The 14,078-nt window shown below is 42.4% G+C and overlaps 1 protein-coding gene across 4 annotated transcripts in view; it reads left to right on the top strand.

The window, feature by feature from the left end:
- The window catches only part of EML5 (EMAP like 5), a 154,062-nt gene that overhangs the window by 137,013 nt on the left and 2,971 nt on the right, over positions 1-14,078 (top strand). For all 4 annotated transcript variants that reach the window (XM_066628260.1, XM_066628244.1, XM_066628234.1 and 1 more), the window contains 8 exons: positions 850-1,058; positions 2,355-2,512; positions 3,747-3,861; positions 6,399-6,587; positions 6,805-6,977; positions 7,755-7,917; positions 9,844-9,947; positions 11,824-11,977. In XM_066628260.1, the coding sequence (XP_066484357.1) occupies positions 850-1,058; positions 2,355-2,512; positions 3,747-3,861; positions 6,399-6,587; positions 6,805-6,977; positions 7,755-7,917; positions 9,844-9,947; positions 11,824-11,977 (1,265 nt within the window). The remainder of the gene's footprint in view (positions 1-849; positions 1,059-2,354; positions 2,513-3,746; positions 3,862-6,398; positions 6,588-6,804; positions 6,978-7,754; positions 7,918-9,843; positions 9,948-11,823; positions 11,978-14,078) is intronic.

Raw genomic sequence — 14,078 nt, 5'->3', positions numbered from 1 at the left:
GCCCTAGGTATCTTCAGGGGATCTGTTCCAGGACCCCCACAGATATCAAATTCTGCAGTGAAATCCGGGGGGGGGGGGCGTGCCCTGGCAAACCGGAAATGCTTTTCAAAAGCCTCTGGGAGGCCATTTGAGGCACAGGGTGGTCTTGCTTGACCACTCTGCACATCAGAAGCCCTTCTGGGCACGACTGGAAGGCATGTCTGGTTGCATCTGGGAGGTTTCTGAGGCCCTCCAGCCATAGACTCAGTGTCCACATAATTCATATATATTCGCGGATGCCAAGCCCACAGATAAGGAGGGCCCACTGTACAGATCTGTGTGTAAAGTTATTGTAAGGATTACAAGGTACTGTGTGAGAAGTGTTTGAACTCTGTGTAATTGTTTGTTTTTATATTAATACTTTTAGTATTATTATTTAATAATAATAGTAGTAGTAGTAGTAGTAGTAGTAAAGAAAGTGGACCAAGGTAGTGTCTAACTTGGTCCTTATGAAAAAGGGGATATAGTGGTGGAAACCAATAAAATCACTACTACAATTTTCCATCGTCTTGAATCTTGAGAACATTATATGGCAGTTTTGGAGGGGCTATAGCTCAGTGGGAGAGCATCTGCTTTCCAAGGAAAATGACCTAATTTCAAGCCTTGGCATCTTCAGGTAGGGCTGGAAAAGACTCCTGTCTGAGACCCTGGAGAGCCTCTACCAGTCAATGTTGACAGGACTGAGTTAGATGGACCAAAGGTCTGACTCAACATAAGGCAGCTTACTATGTTTCTGTTACAACTCTTTCTCACTATGTATTCTTACAATTGTGTGGGCAACTTTAAATTATCATTTATTCTTTCCACTAGGTGCCAAAATTGCCAGTAGAGCTGGTCATAACCAGCGTATTTTTGTAGCAGAATTCAGGCCTGACTCCGACACACAGTTCGTTTCAGTAGGAGTAAAACACGTGAGATTCTGGACCCTTGCTGGAAGAGCTCTACTCAGTAAAAAAGGACAAACAAGTTCAATAGAAGATGTACGAATGCAGACCATGCTCTCTGTAGCATTTGGAGCTGTACGTAACAAATTTTATTACAATATGCATCTTTACCCAAACTATTCTTGTTATCTTTTATGCTTCCTCTATGACTTTACACTGATGGATCTTGCAATCCATCTCGTAAGGCCTCAACTGCATTCGCATAAGCTGTTCTGGTGGTGGGCGCTAAAGACAGCATGGAAGCAGGGAAGCTCTATGCTGGAGCAGGTAGGTCAGTGGCAGGAACAGTTCAGGGAAGGATAGTGGGTGGTTTGGGAGTCAGGCAAGAATCATGAATGGGCTGGGGATGGTTCAGGACTGGGAGGGAGGGAATCTCAGTGGCAGTGGTGCATACTGAGATCCTATCCCCCTTGTCCCAGTCAATTCGGGAGTGACAATCCCTTCCACACTGGGAGCAAGTGCAGTCTGTCCCTGGTCTGTCTCCCTGGCTATGGGCCTTCCTTCTTTGCCTCTTAGTTTCACCCTAAACCCCACGCACCCCGTGAGGTTAACGGACTGTGGCGAGGCAACACCTTACTGACTGGGGACTGCCCAGCTTAAGGCGGGTGGTAGCTGCCCAATGAGATGCAATGATCTCTCCCACCGTCGGAAGCAGCCCCTGGCGTCACGCTCTATGCCAATCAAGCGAAGACTTATAACCGGTAACTGCTGCTTCCTGTGTTGTGCCGACGCCGTATGGCGAAGTTGCCACTAACAATGAAATTGATTTGACAGACGAAAGGAGGTCCTTAACACAGCGCATAAGCCCAATCCCAACCAACTTTGATGCATCCACGCCAATGGGTTTTTAAGAATATAATAGAAACTTACATTTGTTTGTTTATAACACTGAAATCCTGCCTTTTGCTAAAATCTCAAAGTGATCTTGATTTAAATAGTAAAATGTATTTGTATGTTTTATTGCTTTTATGTGCACTTTAAACTGTCTTGAACATTCTGTGAATGGAAAGGTGGGATATAAATTTGATCAATCAAGGAACAGGTATTCTGTTCCCAGGCCATGTAGGCCTTTAAAGACCAGGTCCAGCATTTTGAATTGAGCCTCAAAACTAAATGTAAAGCCCATGTAGACCGCCTTGAATTAAAGTCTGAGGACAAATCTGACAACCAAGAAAGGCGGTATATAAATGCCTGTAGTATTATTATTATTATTAAATGGCAGCCAACAAAATCCTTTAATACTGACATTAAATGTTCAAGACAGTCAGTCCTAGTAGTTAACACAAGTTGTAGTTTCGTAACATTTAAAAAAATATGCATTTATTCCCTGTTTGAAATCATATGATAAACATATTGCCCCCCCCCTTTCAGAATAACTTGACATTTACTGGCACCATCAGTGGAGATGTGTTTGTTTGGAAAGAGCATATATTGAATAGGATTGTCGGCAAAGCTCACAATGGACCTATATTTGCAATGTACACAACATTGCGAGATGGCTTAATTGTAACAGGCGGCAAGGAGAGACCGTGAGTCCAGTTTTCTTATTCAAATTCTTTTTAAAAAGATAGTAATATATAAAGGTGCAGTAGTAAATTACCTTTTAGTAGTTCTATGTTTTAAGTATTGACAATTGGTTACATTTTTACTTTGTCAGCTTATGCCTATGGCAGAGCAACCAATGACTTCTGCTATTACAGATACCATGGCATCCTAACTTTTGGTATCATGTCATCATGAGTAAAGCAGGAAACTGGATTGTGTACTTTTTCATGAGACTTTATAACTGCTAGGATACAACATTGTAGAACTGTGCGAAAGAGGAATAACTTCCAAGTTCTGTTTTCCAATTTTCCTAATGCAAAATATCTTATTCAGTGGAATACCTTCAATACTTGCTGGCATAAAATGAAGTATGTGTGTGCAATTTTTTCCCTTACATTTCTTTTTTATCCCACTTTTCACTATAGTCCCAAGTCAAGGAAATACAAAATCAAATAATAATGCCCCTTAGCGGTTAACTCTGTGAAATAACATAACTAACAGAAACTGCTACAAAATTGGAAGCCTAACAACTGTAAAAATTTAAAAATATAAAAATCAAATAAATCAACAAAGTTGCAGTAGACACAATATTTTGTGTAGGGCAAAACAGCCAAAATGGTTGTACAAGTAGGGTTTCTTTATCTGTGGATTTGCCTCACCATGAATGCTGAACCCCTGGATCACCCCACTGAAGTCCTTCAACAACAACTGGAATGTTGTTCTGGTTGCATCTGGGAGGTTTTTGATCCTCAGAGGCTGCATACCAGCACACATGGCCTCTTTGAGGCTCAGAATGCCAGCCAGGAAACCAGAAATCGCCAGAAAAAGACTCAGAATGGCTCTGGATGCAACAAGTGTTCCAGTGGGCCCCCAAAACCACAAATTTTATTATCCACAGTTTTCAGTATCCGTGGGGAATCTGGGAACAGAACCTTCACAAATTGGGAGGCACCACCTGTACTGATTTTACTGTACTGTATTTTAAAATTGAAGCTTTCATTATTCATTTGTGAACTTCAGTCATGGTGTACAATTGATGAATGGTTTTTGAGATTGGTATGCATTTTTTAAAAATTATCTTGCAGTGCATATTGCTTTTTTCCCCAGAAGCAATCCCCAATAAGTTCAGTATGTCTTACTCCCAAGTATATGTGCACAGCATTGCAGTTATAAGCTTTTTATTCATTCTGTTTATAATTTTTCACTTTATTATACTAGTTCAAAAGAAGGAGGAGCAGTTAAGCTATGGGATCAGGAGCTGAGGAGATGTCGTGCCTTCAGATTAGAGACAGGACAGATAATTGACTGTGTTCGCTCTGTATGCAGAGGCAAAGTAAGTGTTTCTCTTCTTAATCAACTACTACATGTATTAGAGCTGCTATGCCACTGGCAAATATACAGTTTTTTATCTTGTTTCCTCATTAACAGTCCAATCCTATGCTATGCTGATGCAGCCAGGCTGCATGGAGGTGGCTGGAGGTCTCCTCCAGTGATATTTTTCCATTTACCCCAGGTAAAGCCCCAGTCACCCCTATAGGGCTTCTCAGATCCGTGCCAGCTATATAGCTAATGCAATTTGCTCCAAATTGTGTTTCGGCCGTCTGCTTACCTGTGCTGAATACAGCACAGGCCAATTGGCCTGCCTGTTCCAGCGCAGGTTAGGATTGGGCTGCCTAAACAGAGCTATGCTACCAATTGAGTAGCAAGCCTGTCCATCTACAGTAGGTCAAGCAGTGGTATGGAGTGATCCAGGTGGGTTCTAGTCCTCTAGTCAGGTAACTTGATGACATCATCAAAGTGAAATTATATAAGTGCCAGCCCCCAAGGAGTCTTTGTTAATGTAGCAACATGTTGTGGGGACTCTGTGGGCTGAGTTCTTTTGAGTTGCAACTCAGCTCTTTCTGCTGGGCATTACACACTACTTGCATTCATTTGATCAAACCTTTTGTGCATTGCAGCCAAGCTCAGGCATTTTCCATCAGCCGGTTGTATTTTTCAATTCTTTTTTTTGTTTACACCTTTAATAAACTAGAGGTTGTGCCTTGGCATCCACAGGGGTTCCGTTCCCAGAACCTCCATGGATGCAAAAAAAACCGTGGATAAAGAAATCTGCTGCCCGACCCACAGAGGACTTCCTGGAGCCTTTTAATAGGTTTCGCGAAAACCAGAAGTCCCTGTAAAAAGTCTCCGGCTGGCATTTAGAGTTAACCTCCCCAAGACTCAGAAGACCTGCTGGATGTGACCCAGAGGTCCTCTGTGGGTTGGATTGTGGATTTCTTTATCCATGGTTTTTGGCATCCACAGGGATTCCAGGAACAGAACCCTCACAGATGCTGACGCACAACCTCTGTGGGTCTTCCCACTGTGGATTTGGAACCTTCAGTGGGTCAAATTTGCAGATACCAAATCTGCGTATGAGGACCCACTGTAGTTACATTTTGACCTTTTTCTGCCTTCATCTTCCGCTTTTTCTACTCATCTTCATGAGTAATTCAGTGGATTGTCATGCCCTACTAATGCTATTGTTCGTTTGGTTTTTAATAAGAACCCTGGGCCTTTGGTGTTCTCTTCCAGAAAGAATCCCCCCCCCCCCCCGGAAAGCCCACCTGTGAAGATGGGGGTTACTGCCTCTTGTAGATGTGGGGTTTTTTATGCTTCCCACAGCTTAATACACTCAACAGAGCAGACAGCTAATTGTTTGTCTCAATAACCCACTCCAGCATAACACACGCAGTGGGGCAGACAGCCAATTGCTTGTCTCAGCAACCCAATCCAGCAGCCCCCACATTCATCCGCATGCCTTCAAGGTGAATGCAAAACAGGCAAGCCTTCTCCCAACTGCACCCCACCAATGCTGAACATGCAGGTGTGAAGATACTGCCAACTTGCTTACTTAAGTTATTTGAGCAAATGTCACTATTGAATACACATGCAAGCTAATTCAAAATAGAAGAAAAATGTATTCATTAAAGCAAGGCAAAATGCCTCCAAAAGGGAAGCACCACTCCCATTGCCAAAAAGCAAGTGAGCTCTCTAGAGTGTTTCCATGGGGTCAGCATACAAGATAGCACAAGAAAAACAATAACCTAGCTCTGTCTGTTCCACTTTGAAGATTAAAATTAACTAATCATCCAATTACTAGTGCTGGCAGTCGTCCATTTGAGCAGAGTGCTTTGTGACAGTTGCCAAGTTGATTGAAGATCCACAAGGGGTGTAGGTCTTGAAGACCTGCATGTCCAGACTGGCCTCTTTTTATAACAAAACCTCTTGACCCACAAGGGATCAGAACCAGTTACACCTGATTCTCCTGAGTAATTACACCCTTCGATGTTCACCAATCCCGTTTTGTGTCACATACAAAGCAACAGCTGCTAATTTAAAATCCTCACACCTGTGAATCATTTCTTCTTTCTACAGTTCTTATCTACCCACTGTCAAGGTCCCTACAGAGCCCAGCTGAATCATTTACTCAGCATTTAAAATCATACAGAGGTGTGTGTAGTAATTATTTTCAGCAGATAGCCACTCATTTCTCAATACTGCCACAGTAACATTTCAAGTTAAAATCCAAATAAGTAGCCACCTGTGTGATACCACTTCTGTCTGATCTTTATAGGCTGGGATGCTGGCAGCAGATACAAACTACTGGATTTTTTTCCATGTTTGATGCTGGTCAAATAAAGGGCAAGAAGGGAACAGGAAGCGGTGTTAATCATGAGACACTGCTTCCCTTGGTTAGCCTGTCTTCTTCCTGGATGGATGCACTCTTGGTACCCTGACAACATCCAGCATTATTATTCATAGATTCAGAAGTTACATGTCATCAATCAGAGTTGTTTTATTAGCTTCTTTAATTCATCCTTGTTTCAGGGAAAAATTCTTGTTGGAACAAAGAATGCAGAAATAATAGAAGTTGGAGAGAAAAATGCTGCATGTAACATTCTAATTAATGGTCATATGGATGGGCCTATCTGGGGATTGGCAACACATCCTTCTCGTGATGTTTTCCTCTCTGCAGCAGAAGATGGGACAGTCAGACTCTGGGATATTGCTGATAAAGTAGGTATAAAAATGAATGACTAGAGTAATAATAATGTTCAAAAATATACATTAAAAAGAAGCCAGTTGAGAAACTGTTTAAATATTTTAAATATTCAAATATATGCATATTTAAAAATTAAGCATGAACTTAAAAATTAGTCATGACAACCTTGATTTGCTCTCTGAATAGATAGAAATGTTTGATCTGTTTCCTTTTAAAAAAAAATTATTATAGAAGATGGTAAACAAGGTCAACCTGGGCCATGCAGCACAGACTGTGTCTTACAGTCCAGAGGGTGATATGGTGGCTATTGGCATGAAAAATGGAGAATTTATCATCTTGTTAGTGAACTCCCTAAAGATATGGGGAAAGAAAAGGGACAGAAGATCAGCTATTCAAGACATCAGGTGAGAAGTCATTATCCTTTACCTGCTATGGGACTAACTATATTTCTGGTTTTCCTAAAAATGGGAACAATCAGCATAGTGACCATTTCTGATCACTATTCTTGAAGGGAAGAGACTCTAGGCTCCAGTCCTGAGTCCTCTTTGGCCCCTGATCACAAGCATTGACTGTAATGATTGTCTTTAGTAGTTGTACATACAAACCAGAAAAAAAGTATGTGAAGATGATAGACAACCAATTTAAGAGAAATTTTCAGCATCAGTTTAAACAGTGCTGAGAGAAAATCCCCAGTGAAATCCCTGCTTAAAAAAAAACTATCTTGGAAGGGAGAATTTTCAAAAAAGTATCTCAAGCATCAGAGGACTAGGTCTCTATAACTGGGAAGGCATATAATGGTGATCAAAGAGAACAAGTCAGGAACAGATATAGCTTGCAGAGAAACAGGTGCTATCTTTTGTTGTGGAAGAAAAGGATTAAAATTGAACAAAACCATAGAAGAAATGAACATCACAAGAAAAGTTTAGAATTTGTTTGGAGGAGTGTGAATAGATAGAAATGAAAAATGTTCTTACTCTGGTATATTTTATGAAAAGGACAACAAGATTTGAGAGCATTTATTGTATTAAAAGACCCATCAATTTTTATATTAAAAGATTCATCCTTACAAAATAAATACAGCATATGACATCAAGGGATTGACATATAAATTAATATTCCAAGATTTTTTAGATGTTTGTTGTGCCCAGCAAGGACTCACTTCAAACTGTTTGTTTACATAGGTTCAGCCCAGATTCTCATTACTTAGCAGTGGGTTCTAGTGAGAATGCAGTGGATTTTTATGATCTGACTTTGGGGCCTACTCTTAACCGAGCCAGTTACTGCAAAGATATCCCAAGCTTTGTAATTCAGATGGACTTCTCTGCAGATAGCTGCTATCTTCAGGTAACTGTAACTATAAAGTGTTCTGGTAAGTTTACTTTTGTATACAGGTGCAGCCTATTTATCCATGGATTTTTTATCTGCGGATTTGTCTCAACAAAATGGGATGGGGTACTGAATGTCACACACACCTTTGCCCTGCACTGGAGTCTCTCAGTTTCCAGGCAGCCCAAAACACTGCAAAAAGGCTCCACCTCGCCTAGGCAGGGAATAGCCCTGGAGCCCTGGAAGAGGTTCCCCTTGCAAAGGAACAGTAACATTCTGGAGCCCCTGACCCAGCCGAGGCTGAAGAGGGGAAGGGGGGGCAAGAACCTCTGTAGCCAGAACATGTGCAGTGAGGTGGAGTTGGAGCGCTCTCTCTCTCTCTCTCTCTCTCGCACGCACGCACGCACGCAAGCACGCACATGCACACAGGCAGTTGCCTTAGCAACAGAGGGGATTGCTTTAAAAGAGGATTGCTTTAAAGAACCGAGGGAGTGTTTGCCGAATTCCCCCCCACCCCCAGACATGGTACAGGCTATCACAAAGCCTTCCCACCAAGCAAAGCATTCGATTTACAGCCCAATCCTCTCCACACTTTCCTGGGAGTAAGCCCCATTGACTGGAATGGGGCTTGCTTCGGAGTAGAAACACATAGGGCTGGACTCTTAAAAGATCAGCATCCCACCTGTGAAAGAAGCTGGGCAGCTGGCAATAGGGAGGGCTCAGGAGGGGGACACAGGAGGCGGAGGAGAGGGGATTGCTTTAAAAAGCCCAGGGAGTGTTTGCTGAATTCCCCCCCCCCCAAGATGTAGGCTCTTGGGAAGCCTTGGAGAGACAGGTGATGGTGAGCAGAGAGCCAGGATGCTCCGAGGCAGAGGAGTTTCCATGATGGTGGTTGGGAGGGTTGCAGGAGCGGCAGCAGTGAAGAGGAGGAGGAGGAGAACCTGCAGCACTGTTGGGAGGCCGCCTGGGACACAGAGGCTTCCCAAGCAAGCTCACCATTCCAATTGTGAAAGAAGCAGGACAGCTGGCAACAGGAGGACTGCGTGCGGAGGGCAGGGGGGAAGGGAATTGAGAACAGCTGCCTTAGTTTCCTTCCAACCAGAAGTGTCAGGCTGCAGCCTATTTGCTCTATGGACTCTAACTCTATGGACTCAGCACAACACGTTTTTTGTTAATCACGCCGAGTCATGGAATAGAACTAACACGGATAAATAGGCTCTACCTGTATAGACTTCTATCATAAACTCTTCCAAGATTGAGTCTAAATACTACATCTATTTTACCTCATATCTAACTAGAAAGGGTTCTTTAAAAACTGATAGTGATTTTTGGTCCATGAATTAAACTCATTTTTGTTTTATCTGTGACATAGGTTGGTTCAGACATTATGCCAGTCTCTACACAGAGTAGCTTGAAAGAGCACCAACCAGGCTTGCAACATAGATGCACTTAAGCAAAATCTCCCTCTGTTAGAAAGCCTATATATAAGGCTGTTTGCATTGCTACTGTGACTTTCAAGCTACAGTATGACACCAATAGTGCCACTGCAAGCTTGATGGCAGCCCCAAGGCACTTGTGTGGAACCAACCATGGTATCTGCAACAGCTCAAAGAGTTTTATAGTTTGTATTCATATTTTTTGTGTAGAGTTGGTGGTGTTTGTATTGTGATGTGAAAATGCACTAGGTTTTTATATTTTTAGAACATTCTAACAAATATCAAGTTGTCATGATATGAACCAACTGAAATTTAAATCCGAAAAAAAGGATCATTGCGAAAATAGCATAAGCCATAGGGACTAGGTATATAGACAGAGTTAAAATCATCTAGAAATTGCATGGTTTGAGACATTGCCAATTTCTGCTTCTTAAAAGAGGCATTGTTTCAAAACAACTTCATTAAACCTGTAATTCAAGTTTTTATCCCTCTTTATTAATTTTTGAAGGTCTCTACTGGGTCTTATAAAAGGCAGGTTTATGAAGTGCCTTCAGGAAAACAGCTTCTGGATCAGACTGTGATTGATAGAATAACATGGGCCACTTGGACCAGGTAAATGCACACATACTTTTATTTATTTTATTTATTTAAGAGATTTGTACTTCACCTTTCCACCCCTCTTAAGGGCCCTCACGGTGGCTCTTAGCATTTGAAACAGCATCTCCCACCTGACAGAGAAAGTAAATCTATACACTCCCTATTTTTTAATATGTCATAGTATACAGATGGGTAAAACACTTTGGGTTTCCTCAGACGCTCCTATGAACTGGCAAGTCTCTTATGAAAATGCATAAGATTGAGCATTGGGGCTCAGCCCGCACTGCAGAAACAGTATGGGTCTTTCCCCCACCTCTGACCTCCATGTTGTACTCTTGCTTATTTAAGTTTATAGTCTACTTTTCCTCAGAAAGACCTCAAAGTAGATAACACACAATAAAATCAATAAAAGCAAGCCACAACAAAGCCACAGAGGCACATCGCCATGAGTTTCTGAAGTCCATTGAACACTGTAGTGATGTGTGCAACGTATCAAATAGTCTTGTTTTGGCCCACTTTCTTGTCTATCAGGACAAGAGCCAGCTTGTCTGGCTTGTGGAAAAGTGGAAAACACATCTGCAGTGAATAGGCAATAGCTTAATATTCCACCAGGCACTTTACTCATTTCCAAAAGTGATTCAGCATCCAACAGAGCAATCTTGGTTATATTGATTATGAGAGGAGGCTATGGCAGATTAGCAGTTCACCTCTTGGCCTGTTCTAAATATAAAGTTAGGTAGTGATTGGTGAAAGGAAGTGTTGGCAAGGAACTCATACTCATGTGGAACTGCTCCATCTACATTGGGCTCTAGCCTAATCCTATGTGTTATTCTTTCAATGAGTTGGTCTATGTCAGTGGTCTCTAAACTGGAAACCGCTGTGTCTCGAAAAGCCCTCCTCATCCTGAGTGGCACTTACTGTTCTGCCACTGTGCTGTGTTTCTTTCAAGCTGATCTGGGCACAGGGATGCAGAATGGTAAGCACCACTCATGGGGTGGAGAGGGGTTTGGAGAGCCTTAGTCTGTGAACATTTCATTGTTTCCTTTGAAAATAATGCATATAGTTCAGCTGTTCTCAAAAAAGCAAAAAATAAAAAATAAATTGCCTGGATTCTGGCACTGCCTAGAATGTCTTAGTATCAGTCTTTATTTAAAAGATTTATATCCCACTTTTGTGTACAAACCAGCTCACAATCATAAATAAAAATTATACAAAAACACTACAAAAATACAATGAACCCAATGAACAGAATACATAATGTCTGTCTGTGGAATAGTTTAACACTGCCCACCTGCTCAACTAGTCCATCTTTGGCTATCTTTAGCATACATTAGGCACATGTGTTCAGCTGCACACTTCCAGACCATGTTTGACATGTTTGATTCAGCCCTAACAGTTTTATCTAGCATTGTCAACTAAAAGATGTACTCTTATCAAACTTGCATTCATTTTCTAGATCAGGGGTCTCCAAACCTGGCCTGGGGGCCAGATGCGGCCCATGGAGAGCCTCTATCTGGCCTGTGGCCAGGCTCTGATCCCCTGAGAGCCTCTGGCCCTGTTGACTAAACACAACCAGAGTTGTGCTTGTGGAGTGGGGAAATGGGGGTCCATTTAAGTGTGCTTTATTTGGGCTGTATTGGTGCTTGGAGAAATCCTGGACATTTGAGCCCATCCATCCATCCATCCATTCATTCATTTCAGTCATTCATCTAAGTTCCATCTCTAATGTACAGTATTTATTTAAATTTTATATTTAATTTTTTTTTCTGGCCCTCGACACCATGCCAGATATTTGATGCGGCCCTTCGGTCAAAAAGTTTAGAGACCCCTGTTCTAGGTCAAGACTTACCGGTACTTCTTGAAAAGCTCTTTTCCCTACCTTTTGTTTCAGTGTTCTAGGAGATGAAGTTGTTGGCATTTGGTCCAGACATGCTGAAAAAGCTGATGTAAATTGTGCCTGTGTTTCTCACTCGGGAATCAGCCTTGTAACAGGCGATGACTTTGGCATGGTCAAGCTGTTTGACTTTCCTTGTCCAGAAAAATTTGTAAGAACTTTTTTACTTGATTATTATGAGAGCTCTTTTAGTGAAAGCTTAGGCTGCAGTCTTAAACATACGTATCTGGAAATAAGACCCATTGACTTTAGTGAGACTTACTTTTGTTAGTAGTCATGCCTAGGTTTGTGCTGCTACTGTGATATTGAAAAAGAAGAGTGTCGGGATATGTTCCTTTGATAGAACAGAGTAGTGCCCAAGCTCGCAATTCACTTCATTAAGACACCTGTAAGTTTTTTGAAAATTGATCTAGGTCACCTAGAACATGAAACATACAAATGTCATTGCTTGAAAGTAAATAGGACAGTCCTTACTCCTGTATGATTTTTGTCCCTCACCACTATTCCTTGTGACAGTTGAGCAGCAGATTTCACTTGCCTGCCCCTCCTCTGACATCGGTTCATAGTATTATTAAGTGCAGGACGACAGCCTTGTTGGGAACAAAAGAGAGAATTCACATGCAGGAGTTGCCATGAAAATAGAAGTGTGTTCCAGCTGCTGTCCCAAGTTTAAATGGTACATAACAACATAAGAACAGCCCCACTGGATCAGGCCATAGGCCCATCTAGTCCAGCTTCCTGTATCTCACAGCGGCCCACCAAATGCCCCAGGGAGCACATCAGATAACAAGAGACCACATTCTGGTGCCCTCCCTTGCATCTGGCATTCTGACATAGCCCATTTCTAAAATCAGGAGGTTGTACATGCACATCATGGCTTGTAACCTGTATTGGATTTTTCCTCCAGAAACTTGTCCAATCCTCTTTTAAAGGCGTCCAGGCCAGACGCCATCACCACATCCTGTGGCAAGGAGTTCCACAGACCAACCACACGCTGAGTATAGAAATATTTTCTTTTGTCTGTTCTAACTCTCCCAACACTCAATTTTAGCGGATGTCCCCTGGTTCTGGTGTTATGTGAGAGTGTAAAGAGCATCTCTCTATCCACTCTGTCCATCCCCTGCATAATTTTGTATGTCTCAATCATGTTCCCCCTGTGGCGCCTCTTTTCTAGGCTGAAGAGGCCCAAACGCCGTAGCCTTTCCTCATAAGGAAGGTGCCCCAGCCCCGTAATCATCTTAGTCACTCTCTTTTGCACCTTTTCCATTTCCACTATGTCTTTTTTGAGATGCGGCGACCAGAACTGAACACAATACTCCAGGTGTGGCCTTACCATCGATTTGTACAACGGCATTATAATATTAACCATTTTGTTCTCAATACCTTTTCTAATTATCCCAAGCATAGGATTGGCCTTCTTTACTGCCGCCGCACAGTGAGTTCATCGACCTGTCCACCACCACCCCAAGATCTCTCTCCTGATCTGCCACAGACAGCTAGAACCCATCAGCCTATATGTGAAGTTTTGATTTTTTGCCCCAATGTGCATGACTTTACACTTACTGACATTGAAGAGCATCTGCCATTTTGCTGCCCATTCTGCCAGTCTGGAGAGATCCTTCTGGAGCTCCTCACAATCACTTCTGGTCTTCACCACTCGGAAACGTTTGGTGTCGTCTGCAAACTTAGCCACCTCACTGCTCAACCCTGTCTCCAGGTCATTGATGAAGAGGTTGAAAAGCACAGGTCCCAGGACAGATCCTTGGGGCACACTGCTTTTCACTTCTCTCCATTGTGAAAATTGCCCATTGACACCCACTCTGTTTCCTGGCCTTCAACCAGTTCCATGAGAGGACCTGTCCTCTAATTCCCTGACTGTGAAGTTTTTTCAGTAGCCTTTGGTGAGGGACCATGTCGAATGCCTTCTGAAAGTCCAGATATACAGTATAATGTCTACAGGTTCTTCCGCATCCACATGCCTGTTGACCTTTTCAAAGAATTCTAAAAGGTTCGTGAGGCAAGACTTACCCTTACAGAAGCCATGCTGATTCTCCCTCAGCAAGGCCTGTTCGTCTATGTGTTTTGAGATCCTATCTTTGATGAGGCATTCCACCATCTTACCCGGTATAGATGTTAGGCTGACCAGCCTATAGTTTCCCGGGTCCCCCCTCTTTCCCTTTTTAAAGATAGGCGTGACATTTGCTATCCTCCAATCTTCTGGCACCGTGGCCGTTTTGAGGAACAAGTTGCAT

This window comes from Tiliqua scincoides, chromosome 1, assembly GCF_035046505.1.
Source record: "Tiliqua scincoides isolate rTilSci1 chromosome 1, rTilSci1.hap2, whole genome shotgun sequence".
Lineage (NCBI taxonomy): Eukaryota > Metazoa > Chordata > Lepidosauria > Squamata > Scincidae > Tiliqua > Tiliqua scincoides.
Note: the sequence above shows the minus strand (reverse complement) of the source record. Positions and strands in the feature narration are given on the sequence as shown.